The 15,609-nt window shown below is 37.0% G+C and overlaps 1 protein-coding gene across 4 annotated transcripts in view; it reads left to right on the forward strand.

The window, feature by feature from the left end:
• slam (slow as molasses) overlaps positions 1–15,609 on the forward strand; it is an 18,065-nt gene continuing 2,456 nt past the window's right edge. Inside the window, exons 1-3 of one of the 4 annotated variants that reach the window (XM_017613058.1) lie at positions 1–310; positions 5,546–5,706; positions 13,288–15,574. In XM_017613058.1, coding sequence (XP_017468547.1) covers positions 13,289–15,574 — 2,286 coding nt within the window. In that variant the 5' untranslated portion in view covers positions 1–310; positions 5,546–5,706; position 13,288. Of the gene's footprint in view, positions 311–5,493; positions 5,707–13,287; positions 15,575–15,609 lie in introns of all 4 variants that reach the window. The other 3 variants (XM_017613061.1, XM_017613059.1, XM_017613060.1) reach the window with 3 other exon arrangements.

Genomic DNA, 15,609 nt, shown 5'->3' on the forward strand with positions numbered 1-15,609 from the left:
TCGGCATACGACTATGCTAGCTTGGCTTGGCTTGCTTTTCTATAGTAGCACAGCAGCAACTACGAGTATCTATCACACAATTCCAACTTTGGCTTTGATGTGACAACGAGAGGCTATGTTGGCCGAGCGTAGCATTTGGGAAAACGTAGTAGTATGTGGTGAAAATTCACATGAAAAATAAGAAAATCTTATAGGATTTTCTTTTATAGGTGATAAAAATTATGCAGCTGGCGAAAAATGCGCTTTCCCTCGCCGTGTGAAGATGTGTTGCTAAAGTTTTTGCGTGAAAATGTGGAAAATGCGCTTTGAAGTATGAAATTACGAAGAATAAAAATCACTGAAAATTTATATTAAAATCGCCGTACACAAAGTTGCTTGGAGAAAATGCATAGTTGTTGTGTTGTTGGTGTTTTTTTTAGTAAAAAAAAAAAAATATGGAAACTATGTACTTAGTTTTCCGCTGTCCACATAATCCCACCGCTTTGCCACCACAGTGTAGCTAAAATTGCCAATCGAACCCAATCGAGTTACAATCAAGTCGTTCACCAAATTTGTATTTTTTTGGCAATCCAGCGTATAATTGATGACTTCGCCATCTCCAAGTGCCAACAGCTCACCGCGCGCCGAGGCGCTCTCCTGCACCCTTTCGCCTACCGAGCGCGCTTGAACTGCGCTGCGCTGCGGTATACTGTCAGCCAGTGTCACACATTGTCGCTATCGTTTGTAGTTTTTTTTTGTTGTTGTTTTATTTTACGCTGTGCTTGAGCGCGAGTGACATTTCTTCTATACGTTTAAGGTCATTTGTGTCGAGCATACTTTTTGGCGTTACAACGTGCACACATCAACTTTCGTAGCAGTGAAGTTTTCGTTAAATCAAGTGAATACAGTAGCTGAAAAATTGTGAAAATAAATTACTCTCGAAAAAGTTTTCTGTGAAGTGTGAAAAAATCGCTTGAGCGCACTTGAAGTTCTTACGCGAAAAGGGTGCGCAAAAAGACACGAAAAGAGTAAACGAAAACCTTCGCCAGTTGATTTAAGAGGTGTGTCTACGTCGCGCTAGGTGCGCCTAGAACATCAGCCTTTACTCAATTTCGCGTCTGCCACAGCTGTTGGGTGTTGATGAGCTGCCTCTATACACGAAACTTTTTTTTTTGTGCAGTTTGATACACATACAAAAACACACACACACTCACCATTTCATACCTCAACATAATTTCACCCTTTTGAGCGCCAACAGCACGGAAGTTCTGTGTATCCGCCCGCCGCTCTGTTTGTAATGCGGAAATGCTATTAATTAAATTGAGAAATATCTGCGAGGCTCACGGCAGCAGTTATCGTCCTAGGCTTCAAACCACTTCACTTGCCCTTTTTCGTGATCTCTTCACTCACGTATTGCCAAATTGCCACCCTCCTCAAGGTGTGGTTGATGGTTGTGACATTTTCATGCCATTCCAGCAGTCAAATAACTTTATACACAAACCGTGGTTTGTTGTTGTTTTATCACAACTGCGTGTGTACAAACAGCCGGTGTGGAAAACCCCAATTTGACCTAAAGAACGCGCGCGGTTTCACCCTTAAGCTATTACTTAAGCGTTTTCGTGTACACTAATCTGTGGTATTTCATTCTTCTTCTTCTTTAGCTTAGTGTCAACAATTAAGTAAATGGTTTGCTGGATAAACGTTGGAGAGGAAGAGATCCTTATGCATCGCCGAAAGTCGATAGCCTCAGCAAAATTTTAGCAAATTTATTAGTAATCCAAATGTATGCTAAAAAAAATTAAAAAAAAAAAAAATACTTGGCGCTACCATATTTTTAGTGTTTGGTCGCGCTTTGCATATGTTATGTAACTGAAATGGGGGCACCTTTCATAGAGAAGTTTTTTCAAGACAGAAATAATCCCGCAGGTTTGATTTTGCTGGCACTTTTTTAATACATACAGTCAGCGTCGAAAATATGAATACCCTGACGTTTCTTTATTTACATTTTCCAGACCAAATTTTTTCAATTTCGTATATAACTCGGGATAATTCAAGAATTACCAAAAAATTGTCATCAAAATTTTCAAATTTTCAATTCCATTTACTGAGGTGCAAGTTTCAAGTCTATAATTTTTTTTTTTGTCGAGGGTGTTGCGCATTTTCTCCCACATAAAAATAGATTTTGTTCAACGGTAATTTTTAGAGACCTGAAAGTTGCGCCTAATTTTATTAAAATTTAATGGGCTACAAAACTGCGTACTCAAAATTTGTCTAAGAAATCGAATTGAAAATTTTAATATTTTATAGAATTCTTTGGTATTTCTTAAATTTTCCCGACTTCTATATGGAATTGAATAAATCGGTTCTGCTGGGTTTTGCTGTAGAATGAATTATATTTTTATAACAAAATAAAAACCAATTGGTATGGAAAATATAAAAGAAGAAAAACGTCAAAATGTCAGGGTATTCATATTTTTGACGCTGACTGTATATCGTATCGATCGTATTTGGTAGGCTTGAAGGTCTTTGGTCCTAATTTGCCCTAAGTTTGCAACAGTTTGGTGGATTATGCCTTTAAGCCACTCTAACGGCTACATTCTGCATCACTGACAAATTCTTGTCACAGTTTTTATTAGTTTAAAATCGTACCCTCGTAGTTTATTACGCAGGACACGAATTTCAAAAAAAAAAAAAACAAACAATTGTTTCAGCTCGTTATTTTTCGGTATCCTTCTTGAACTTTTTTCAGCATATAAATCTTCTACGTTGTGTCTTGTCTTATTTCCACGCAAAAATCATTCCTGAAATGTTCGAATTCTTCGTTAGTGTGGTCACAAATCCCCCTGCCCTTTCGCGATCAGGTAACTTCTTTTTAATCGAACCTTTCTTTTGAACAATGCGTCGGTCCGCTTTGAACTATTTAACAAGCAGGAAGCCTTTTTTGTAATAACTCCCACCTCTTAGGTAATTTTTTTAAACGACCTATCAGGTTGCTTCTGAAAAATTGTAATTAAAATATTCTCGTAGTTTCAAATTGCTTGCAATTTTCACGTTAAATAACTGTTTTATTTAACAAAAGGACACTCATTATTTTCAGACATTGAACGCAGAGCTTATTCTTCTTCTTCATTGGCGCTGTAACCGCCTAAGCGATTTTGGCCGAGTCCAAAACAGCACGCTAGTCATTTCTCTTCTGCTCCAACTGACGCCAATTGGAAATGCCAAGTGAAGCTAAGTCCTTCTCCACCTGGTCTTCCCAACGCAGAGCAGGCCTTCCTCTTCCTCTGTTACCAGCATCGCGGTCCGCGTTGAATAATTTCAGAGCAGGAGCGTTCGTGTTCATTCGAACGACATGGCCAAGCCAGCGAGCCGCTGAATTTTAATTCGCTGCACTATATTTCTATATCGTTGTAAAGCTCATACAGCTCATCGTTAAATCGTCTGTGGTATTCGCCATCACCAACGCGTAAAGATCCATAAAACTTTCGCAGAATCTTTCTCTCACTGCAGAGCTAATTTGATTAAAACAAATTAATTTGAATATTAATGATTTTAATGTATCAAAACGAAAGTATCGTTCTACGGATAACTCATCGATTTTTTTCTAAGAAAAGTGATATTCAAAACAGATTTAAGTGGGACAGTTAAGCCTTGACTGGACTCGAATTTAAGCTCCCACAGAACTGTATTGCATCTTAACCAGCTTTTAACGTAGCAGCTCACTTGTTGTTGTTAACTACAACGCTGCTACTGCTGGATTAGAAGGATATCCTCTAGGTGGTTATCCTGAACAAGGAGAGTGTAAGATTTTTTTTAGGCTACTCGGGGTTTGGCTCCCCAAATGTTCAACGGGCACTGGCTGGAATGTTCAGGGCAGACAGAAATAGACGTCAAATGATAAATCAATAACAAACTAGGGGTTGTGTGTAAAGTTATTCGAAAATGTCTCAACCATCAGCCACACCTTAAAGAGGGTGGCAATTTTGTTGTATAGGAGTGAAGAGATCAACGAAATGGGAGAGTGAAGTGACTTGAAGCTTAGGACGAATAGCAGCTGGGGATCTCTGACAGAGGGCAAACTAAACACCAGGCAGACAATGCATTTGTTATAGCAATCAAAGTAATATAGTATTATCGAGGTGATGCTCTCCTTGATGAGCCAAGTTTCTAGGTTTCTCTGCCTAGAATCTCGAATTTAAACTTCTCCATTGCTTTTTTGTGCGCTGAAAATAAACATAGAGTTCCAGACCTCTCTATGGAGGTATACTCGGAATCGACGGCTGAGTGGCAGCCGGTTCGAAACCGCCCTATCTCAGAAAAATTTTCATGAACGCCCTATCTCAGAATTTAATTGAAAAAGCCCTATTTCAGAATTCGGTTCAAAAACACCCTATCTCAACTGAAAATGTATTGAAAATATGTTGAAATATTGCGTTTTTGAATCGGCAGCTGAGATAGGGCATTTTTAACCGAATTCTGAAATAGTTCATTTTTCAAGCAAATTCTGAGATAGGGCGTTTTCGAACTGGCTACCGAGATAGGTCGATCTTCCACTCAGCTCTCGAAATAGCAAACACATGCCAACAAAAAAGAACATATCATCCTCTTTGGAGATTTTCGCGTACATGTACGAGAAAAATATTCAAATGAATTTCTTCATTTCATTAAAATAAAAAAAAACACCCACTCGAAAACAATTCTGCTGCAATTGCAGTGTATATTTCAAGAACATAAAGGTTCATAACTTGGCAAATCGTTTATCCTGTCAACAATACATTTGTAAAACAAATAAGTACAATTGTTTCAATTGCAATGCATTGCAAGTGGGCAGCTGGGCTAGTGACGGCATACGAACTTAGTTATTACGTTGAAGGCTAAAAATAAAAAATGCGTTGGTTGGAAATATGAATTTAATGACGAATGATGGAATTCTTGTGGGACTAGTCTATTGAAAATGCCAGCTTATATACTACATACATACATATCTGTGTTCGTATGGAAAAGTAGCTTATGTCGAAAGGCTGGCTTTAGTATAATGCGGCATTCCCTTTATTCCTTAAAGGACAAGGAATTTTTTGAAGAGACTTAATAAGAATGTTGACCTGCTAGTATCGGAACTATTTATCGCAGGTTTATTTGCCAAAAGTTCTTCAACGGCTCAGCGCCAGTAAGTCATTCGCAATCATATGCTGCGAATGCCGATTTATACTAAAGCCAGCCTTTCGACATAAGCTACTTTTCCATATGAACGCAGATATATACAAAAAAGTAAACAAAAAAAATCTGAATAATTAAATAAATTTAAATTAAATCGAATTAAGTTAAATCAAATAAAATTACATTAAATTATATAATAATAAGTAAATAACTTAAATAAAATAGAGTCAAATACAAAATTACTTGAAGCACAAAGTTAGTGTAAAATAAAATTGAAAGCTGTCCAAGTGTAAAAAATATATATTTTTTTCATGTTACACTTTTTTAAACATAACTTTTAATACAAGTTACCATAAGTTTATCGTTTGATTTCTCAATTTTACCTGCGTTCTTCTGCAATGAATTCAAGGAGTAGTTTATATAAAAAGTTGCAATGCGCTTTTCGAAAAAGAATTGAATGGAAAACATGTGATGGCACAAAATTATTAATTTTACGACAAACTACTACGACTGCTAATAAATAAATTATACACAAATGCACACCTGATAATAATGATCGAGTACAATAAGGTAATTTTAAATGTCTTTTGAATAAGGCATTTGTTTCATAGAATAAGTTAAAAGCCACGTACATTCTTATATTTTAATAATTTTTAAAATTAATAACAGCTAAATACTTAATTAAGATCATGTTTATTTAAAAAAATTATTATCATTAGGGTGCCACACCAAAAATAAAATGCAATTTCCACCGAAAAATATTTAAATTTACGTTAGCTGGACCGATTTTAAAATATATATGTACATACCTCCAAAAACCTCATTATTTTAATTCCGGTGTTAAAATTCTTAATAAAATTTATCAGACCTTTGAATCGGCTATCATCTTAGGTGATTTAAAAAACGATATTTTTGAAAACTAATTTTATTTAAAAAAAAGTATTTTCAAATCGGTTCAGTTCACGGAAAATCTTTCCGAAGTTTTTTGGCGGCAGACTTTAATTATAATAAATTTTATAACCCCGATGGAAAAACGTTTACGGTTTTTTTTTTGTATGTAGAGTGATGCACCCTAATGCACATCCTTTCAATCTTTGATATAAGAAAGTACATTCCAAATATTTTCCTGACAACTTTACCATATTTGACCTCCAATAATTCATATTTATGTATATAAATATGTACTTAATGCAGCTCTAATATCTAAAACGACTAATAGCTTATTTCCACCTAACGCTTAACTGTAGTTAAGAGCTCAGATAGTAGCAAAGAGCTTAAGAACTGCAGAAGTTACAGCACTTAATGGGAGTGGCAGAAAGGCGGTACTTTTTTTCTGTGTTTTTCTCGAGACAACTTTTTTCAAACTAGCGTACACGATCTCAGCTTAACCCAACGCGTTTTCATCCATTTCCTACTCAACATCGTGTACTATTTATTGACGTCTATAGAAATTCGAGTATGTCGATTAAGTGTCGTCGTTTCAAGCGCATGTTCAATGTTAAATCGAACAAAGGTCAAATATGCGGTTAAAACTCAAAACTCAAATAAAACCAAACGGGTGAAAGTAATAAGTACAGCAGTCCTGCAAAGCAAAAATAAATATAAAATAAATGTAAATATAAGTACACATAGAAAAGTTACAGCAGAATTAAGCGCACTAAGTTATGCAGCCTCATTTAGTACAATAAGTGGTAGCTAAGGGGGTTACAGTCGCTTAACTCCCCTGACTCTTGAGTATTCAAAATATAAAAGCACCAGCAAAGAGGAGGCGACATGTCAGTAACAGCAGCTCAGCTGGAATAAAGTCAACCCAAGCCAAGTCGACATGTGTGACCCAAATTTGTATGACGTACTTTTCGCATACTTGCTGCTTATTTCTTTACTTTATTTTTTTTTTTTTGCTCGCCCCCAAACGGGCCTTTCCGTTTTGTGCAACGTGAGATGTGGAATGTGCGATGAGCGTTGTGTGCATGGCAACCCTCTTTACAATAAATTGAATTGATGCGATTTCTAGCAGAGATTTCTTTCATTTTTAAATGTAGGGACAAAAGTATCTACGTAGGTACGAGTATGTGTAGGTATCCATTGTTACCAGAGTGTAGATGTTAGTGTCACAAAAATGTGCACTTATGAGCACTTATGAGCAGTGAGCGTCGAAAGGCCGTATACCATAATCTTTTGTCGATTTTATTTACGTATATTTTATATATAAAATTTTTATATTTTCTAATACAAAAATTCAGTTCATCCCATAGCAAAACCTATGAATCAATTTTTTAATTTCATACAGAACTCGGAAAAAATGCAAAAGAATTTCTTCCACGTTAACTTTTCAATTCGATTTCGTAGAAAAATTTTCAGTAAGCTATTTTGTAGCACATTAAGTTTTAGTATATGGCATAAACATATTTTTTGTTGAAAGAAGGTACGCAACACTATCAGCGAAAAAATTTCTCAAAAATCAACAGAAAGCTTCAGCAACTTGAAACTTGCACTTTGTTATATTAAAATTTAATGGGCAACCAAATTTTTACTAAAAATTTGTCTAAGAAATCGAATTCAGAAGCAGGCAAGAAAATTTCGAAGAAATTTTTTTTTTCATTTTCTCCGAGTTCTGTATTAAATAGAAAAAATATTCCTGTGGTTTTTGCTGTTGAAGAAACTTTATTTTTATAAAAAAAAAACAAGAAAAATTTTGTATGGAAAATATAAATAAATAAAATCGTCAAAACGTATATTTATTTTTGTCGCTCACTGTATCTATACTATATTCCTGTTTTATTTGTATGTATGCAAAGACTAGCAAATGAAAACGCATAAAAATCATAGAGTTCTTCAACCACAGTCGCCCTATAGTTAAACCTTTTCGAATACAATGTGTTTTGGTATGTGTGCCAGGTACATTGTTTTTCGCCGCTTTGCTTTCCGAAAACCACCTCTCGCTCTACAGCTCGCTGTTTAGTTTAGAAGACAAAAAAAATGTCAGGCAAGTGCTTGAAAATTGATTTAGTGGAAATATTTATGCCATTTTGCTAACTAAAGCTGTCGTTTATGCTCGTTACTTGAATTTTTGTGCCTCTTCACTTTTTTCACTTTGCTTTCCTCTTTTCATTTCTGAACAATAATTTAAATTTGGTTTTAAGAATATTCGGTAACTTCGTTTAGTGCTTTTATTTAGTACTTTCTTGGCAAACTGTTTAATTTCACATGCCCACCTGTGTCGGTTTCAAAGACCTTTACTCTGATTTGGTTACATATTTTCACCTTAATTTTCCTGTTTTTTTTTTTTGTTTACCCAGATTTTCTTTTTGGTTTTTACATTTAAGTCGCCAACTCCCGCTCAGCTCAACCGTTTCTAATCGCCTTTGTCTGCCCTTTTTCATTTCGAATTTTGTTTTCTGTTTCAACATATATACATACATACACAACCTACTGTAGGCGTCATCGCCAGAGTCATCGTCGCACCTTGAAAAACTATTGGCGTCAGTATTTGGCCATCATGAAGTATAATCGTCCACAATTGCATGACTGTATGTAGACAATCATCGTGGTTTTTTTCACATTTTATTATTTCCTTTTTTGTGTTTTTTTTTTCTTCCTTTGACGCTGCACGCAAGGACAATTGATCGACTAGTCTCCATTGCACGGATTAATTATTCACTTTTGTGAAACTGAGGGTAGTTCGTTTTTCAATCCTATTTCATTCACATTAGCCAGGGAATAGTTTGAGGCAGGGTTGAGATTTATAGACAAGTCTTCTCTGTGGCGGTAGATAAATCCATTAAATAAATTGGACTATGAGACATTTTTTATACCGAGGACTAAGACTGCGGGTCAAAGGAGCACCAAAAGTTCCTTCTAAGGGCAAATGGTGTTTTATGAGAATCCTTTTCCTGTCGAAAATGCATTGGGAAAATTTGTCATTGCTGCTGCATTGTGGTGACTGCTGTTTGATAAAAAAAAAAGTAAGTGTGCCTGGGCCACACTGGAGAAGTGAAACTTACGTTACATATCTATTTTGTCTCCTAACCAATATACATACATGCTATGTGCACATATCCATACATCTGCTTTTGCTTAAGGTTATATTTTTTGTGTTTTTTCTATCTAGATCCCTACCTCTACCCCTGTTCGTTCTAATTACGTTTGTTAGTCTGTTTTCCTTTATCTTCATTTTTATCTTTATACTCTATCGATAACAAAACCGACGGTAACATCCAACAAAATCGATGACAAATTCGTTTAAAATTTCGATAGCAAAATCGATAATAATATTTTTATCAAAATCGATTATAAAATCGATAAAAATGCCGATAAAAATATGGATAACAAAATCGATAAAAATACTAATAACAAATTAGAAAGTCGATAAAAATATCGAAAACAAAATCGATAAATGATCGATAAATAATCGATAACCAAATCGATAAATAATCGATGACAAAATCGATAATAAAATCGATAACAAAATCTTTGCATCTTTTATCATTTTCTTCATCTAAATACATATTCCCCTTCACCTTTCCCCTTATATAAGTAAAGTATTTAAATTTACCTTGGTCTTCATTTTTGCCTTTATCTTTACGCATCTTTGTTTTGGTTTTATTTTTACCTTTGCCTTTATCACTTTCTTTATCTATGTACGCACTCACCTTTACTTTCATTCTTGTATTGGTCTTTTTCTAAGTGTTATTCTTTAATATTTTATTAGAAAATTTTTGTTAAATTAATACCATATGCATACACACAAGAAGTATTTGTTTCAGCCCCAACCATTTCCGTTGCACCATTTCCGTGTGCAATTTCCATTGAATTTGCCAATTTACTCTCAACCAACCAACCGCCGCTAAAGAAGTTTCATTTCAAAAAGTTTCCGAATGTGGCTCCTTCAGAATGTTAGTACACACCCTAAGCTCTAACTTCCTCTGCAAAAATAAAAAAAATATTCAGATTCTATCTGCACTCCTGATCAAACTTATAAGATATCAGCTTGTTCGCACCCTTCATAGTGATAACACATAACACTTTTTTGTCACATAAAAAAACAACGTAACACGTAACAAATTAAATGTACTGAATCCAAAATTTCAGAGTCTCATTTTCATTGTAAAAACTAAGTGCATTTGAGAAAACATAGGCCCCCACCTGGCCATACTGCAATAATGGTATACTTACCGTAAATCATATCATACCAGAGTTGCCCGCAGCTAGATAACCTACGTCAAGAAATGAGCGAAAATGGTCTAATAGAAACATTAAAAATTGAAAGTACTTCAAACGTAAAAAACATTTATGAAATTCATAGATAAATTGAATCTATTCTTTGAAGTGTGATATCCTTATATATACATACATATGTATGTATGTACCTAGTGCCTAAGTTGTTTCACTTTTATGTGAAGCTGATGGCCCTGCTAGAGCTTAATCTTTTTTGTTTAGGTTAATTTTATTATCCTAATGCAATAAATGAATAAATAAAATATTTTCATAAACTTTTAGAAATAAAAACTTTACGATTTGGTGTAAATAAATGCATCATTTCATCATTCGCAATATCTCTTCGATAAAAATTGTTTTCACTTATTTTTGCTAATGCAAACAGGCAGGCAAAATAAACAGTAATAGCTTCGAAGGGACTCCACTAAATTACGCTATTATATTTTTTGTGTATAAAAGTTTATTGACAAACTTTTGCTAATTTCCTTTCTCTACGAAAATTTTATTATTTTCTTTATAGCCGTGTCAAAAACAAAGTTGTGTTGCCAATGAACTTAAAACTTGCATTATTCCCCATTTGCATTATTCCCCACCATCTGTTCTCCCACAGGAAGACAGATAACATCACTGAACTGTATTTGAGTGAACTATGAGTGTCACTGCTGTCTCTAAATTAAAGCGCTAAGCGTCGCGTTTTCTAGCGCAAACGACTGAGGCGCCAATTTATGGGCGGCAGTTACCGTCATCCTACATTGGAGGGCTCCCAAATAAGTGTAACTGGTCATTATTCGTAAAATAGAGAAAATTAGAAATATTCGGCCTGAAACGTAATTTTTTGTGAAACATTTCTCGTTTTTAATTTTCAAAGGAAGAAGAATTTTCAATGCAATTATACTATCTACAACAAATAATAATTTCTAAGAAAAAATGTCGAATAGTAAGGAGGAGTTTGCTTCTGAAAAATTACAAAAATCTTTTGCCCTCCAATGAGGTTCGAACTGCAATTTAATATGCGAATATTCACACAATGCGAATATTCTCCCTCGAAATTCAGAATTCGTTTACATCTTCTCAGACCAAACGCCAGCTTTAAAAGCTCTACAATCTGCCTGAAGCGACTTGCAAACTGTAATAAATTGATGCCGATCACTCAATTTGATGGCAGAGCAGTATGTCATGGGTGTTGAGACACAGGAGCATACCGGAAGCGAGTCGGCTGACGACCTTCCCAGGAAGTTCCCTTCATCAAACAACCTTTCGCAAAAATGCTACAGAATTCTTGAAAACCAATATTTTTCAATCGAAAAACTCTATTTCTCTTCATTTGGTATTATTATTGGGAATCTCCTGAAGAGTCTTCCGATCTAAAAATATTTACTTTTAAGAATTCTATACCATTTCTACGAGACGTTTTTCCCCCATATAAAATATATGGAAATTTTCGAGCGCTTTGAGCGACCTCTAAATATTATTTGATTGCAAAATAAACCAACAGGGGTTAATTTTTTTCGGTGTAGAACAATCCTAGCGGGTGGAGAGCATTAAAATTCCGACTTTACTATTTTTGGACCACCATAACGTGCATGCATATGCATGTATGTGGAAAACCACAATATGTGCGTTAACCTGTGTCAACTATATCTGAATGAGTATGTTGGTAAACATCATATGTTTCCTGCTAATGTCTTATTTCTGCTTCAAACAATCGAGTTGAAGGCTAACGTGGCTGCTAGCCAATGTATTAACCCTTTCAGTACAAACGTCCAATATATTGGACACACTTTTTTGTACTTAAAGCTCTTCTTTTCTTAAATAAGAGCTTCATATTATTATTCTTATTTACCGTATTTATTTTGCTCTATTTTTGGGATGCAGTTGACCGTGTTTTATCATAAAAGTGGAAAGTGCCAAAAAAGCCGATATTGAATACTGTAATATATAGGAACAAATTAACTATTTTTCGGGGGAATTGTGATTCGAAAAAAAAAATGTTAAATGTCATTCCCAGTTTTAAGATATATTTTGCAAAAAAAGAAAATGATTGATATGACTTCCCTGTGTACAAATCTAGGGTACCACTGTCCAATATAATGGACGTTGAGTAACGGTAAAACTAAGAGCTTTCTTAAATTTTTGATTACATTTCTGAAATCAATGACCCAAAATTAGCTGGTAAACAAATTTTTAAGATTTTTAGATTCAGCGGTGGATTTTTTGCACTAAGAGGGTTAAAATGTACGGAAAAATTTTTGATGCACAAAAAGCATTTTAAAATTGCTTTTTATGTACATACGGTTTGAATAATAATTTTAATAATCTCACTACACGGTTTTTCGGTGCTCTTACGCGCATTCAAGGTTGAACAAATGCATATGCAAATTTCCCATAGTAGAAAATTAGGTAAACATTTCAAGGAATTCACGCATCTTTTCTTTCCGTATTTCAATTTCGTCCCTTTCTTAAAACAACTCGAAAGTATTTAACAAGCAATGATAATGGCGCGAGCAGCAGGTAATAGGCGACAAGTTGCTGCAGTGGCCAGCTTGTCCTTGGACGCCTCGCGGCTTAGTGGCGGTATGCAGTAGGGCAGGTAGCACCGCGCATGTGCGTGTGGGTGTGTGTGTGTGACATTCGCTATGTCGGTCGGTGGCTAGACAATGCATCGTCGGCGTTAAGCCTAACGAATGATTTATCCGCAATTTTCGCGTGAGTGTATGGAATTCTTTAGAAAATCGCGAATACCTTTTCGGGGATCGTTTTCAAGTCATGTTCGCCAACTGCCATCCTGCTCTCTCGCGCATTCTTGCTCTTCTTACTCATTTGCGTGCATGCATAGAGTGTGTTTAAATACAAATTCTGTTTAAGCTAAGTTTTCGTATGCGTAAATTACCCGTACTGCATATAAAATGCAAGTACAGCATCCTTTCGGTTCAGTATGAACGATCAATTCACAGGAGACGATCACGCTTATGAAGTGCATATTTATCAACGAGAACTAACAAGAATTCAGAAAGAAATCAACGACAAAATGTTGCTCAATTCAACACCCAATCACTCTGAGAGTGGCAATTCATCACAGCAGCCGCTTTTGATTAACACCTCATCGTTTAACGGTGAAAATTTGGAGCATTGCATCTCTATTTCGAAGGACATCGAACAGCAGGAGCAGCTACGTAAAATTCATCGCCGCCTCAGTCATCCAACGCCACTCGAAGCTACCATGACACATGAAGAAATCTACGAATGTTCTTATGAGGACGATCGTTTTTTGTCGGCGCTCGAATACCAAAATTCGTTGGGTACACGGCAAATAACAGATTTGGATATGTCACAAAGCATTGAGGATGCCATGAAGTATTTTGATGAGGAGGTTAACGTGGATTCGGGATTGTCGCGCTGTGATACACCCAATAAGCTGCCCACAACAGGCACTGTAGCAGCAGCAATCGCCAATTTGCAAACACAAATGTCCAAATCTATGGGTTCGCCACCGCCACCATATCAGGAGGTCGTTTCACCGAAGACAAGCAAATCACATGCGGAATCGGTGATGCACACAAACAACATACGGGAGCTGCGCAAAAGATATGAACAGAACTTGGTCGAAGAACAAACTCCAAAGCCACAAGAGAATGTTCAGAAATCGAAAGATCAACGCAGATCAGCGCCACCTGTCTTGCTAACGCCCGCGCCAAAGGTCCAGAAATCGCCTAAACTGTCACGCAAATCGAAGGTAAAGCAAATGGCGAACATGTTCAATAACAAAATTGTCCAACTGATGCGCCGTGAGTCAACGGAGAAAAAAGGCTACTCCAGTCTCAATAAGTCGCAATTCCAAAGTGGTAAATCTCAAAAGAAACCTTCAACCAAGGCGCGCGCCGGTTTGCCTATTTATCGCGCCGGATTGCCTAGCCCAGTGCCCAGCCCACGTTTCAAACGTAGGCCCAGTCAACCTGTGGGGTCGCAGCAATCGAGCGACAGCGAAAGTGCTTGCCTTGTCGCCGAGGATGTCTTCCGTCAACTCTCCGTAAAGGATAAAGCGTTGCTGTACAACAAATTTATCGAGGACATGTCCAAGCAACATCCACAGTTTAGCGTGCACGCCCGCGTCGTCGAGGCTAACGTACAGCAGGAGTTGGCGCGCACTGAGCCCGTAATGAACCCACCTAAAGTTAAAGAGTTGGCACGCGAATTGGAGGCCAAATTAAATGTACCCAAGCCAAAGATATCTCAATGGGCTCTAAAGCGGCTTGCAAAGCTACAAAAATCACCTGAATATGACGCAGCCAATAGCCGTATTTCGCCATCACCGCCACCAGCTATAGTGGCCGCTTTACGCTCACTACAAGAAGAAGAACAGGCCAATCAAGCCGACAATCTGTGCGCAGAAGGAAACGACGAAGAGGAAGTAGACGCCGAAGAGCTGCACGTCAGCACGTTGACTGTTGTACTCAAGCCGAGTCCAGACCGAAGTGGCAAAGTGCCAAAGCAGCGCGATGTGCCACGCCCACTGCCGCGCAAAGCACGCGAACAACGTTTCCTAAACGATATGCGCGTAATAGAGCGCACGCAGAAACGCAATAATGAATCGATGCGTGCCTCAATCTCGTTCGAGGCATACGGGCCGCCTAGAAAGATACGACGCACCAGAACCGAACGCTTGCAGCCAAAGACAATCTTTCAAAATGCGCATATGGAACGTCTGTTCTACGATTGGATCATGGAGAAGAATGGCGTGGTATTTGATATTACGACAGTGGAAAACAGCGAGGACTCCTTGTGCGGAAATGGTGACGAAGTGAACACTTCAAAAAGTTCTATCAAATCCAAATCGAAGGTGCATGTGTTGTTGGAAAAGGCGATCGCCAAATTGGAAAGCGTGGAGGCGCGAGTGATGAGACGAGACAGTAATGGTGGAAAGAAAATGGAAAAAGCAATGAAAATAATTAACGAGGCACGAGAACAGAAAGATGCTGACAAGAGTGTTATTGAAGTTGAGCTGTGTAATAGCAAAACCGGCACATCTAGCGATGACATGAAATGCGAGCCGCCTAATCGAATGCAGCGTAAAGTGAAACGGCAAGCGCCACAGCCACCTACAGCAGCATCGACGTCGAAAAATGCCGAAAAAGCACAAGAGCGGCAGGAGTTGTCTTCAGCGGTGTCTTCAGGCAAGCAGTCGGATGCGGAAAGCGAATCAGGACTTTCTAGCTTACCAAAGGTTTGTATTGCAAACAGTCAAATAAAAAATATTCA

This window comes from Rhagoletis zephyria, unplaced genomic scaffold (genome assembly GCF_001687245.7).
Source record: "Rhagoletis zephyria isolate East Lansing unplaced genomic scaffold, Rhagoletis_zephyria_1.1 Rzeph_scaffold_00604, whole genome shotgun sequence".
Lineage (NCBI taxonomy): Eukaryota > Metazoa > Arthropoda > Insecta > Diptera > Tephritidae > Rhagoletis > Rhagoletis zephyria.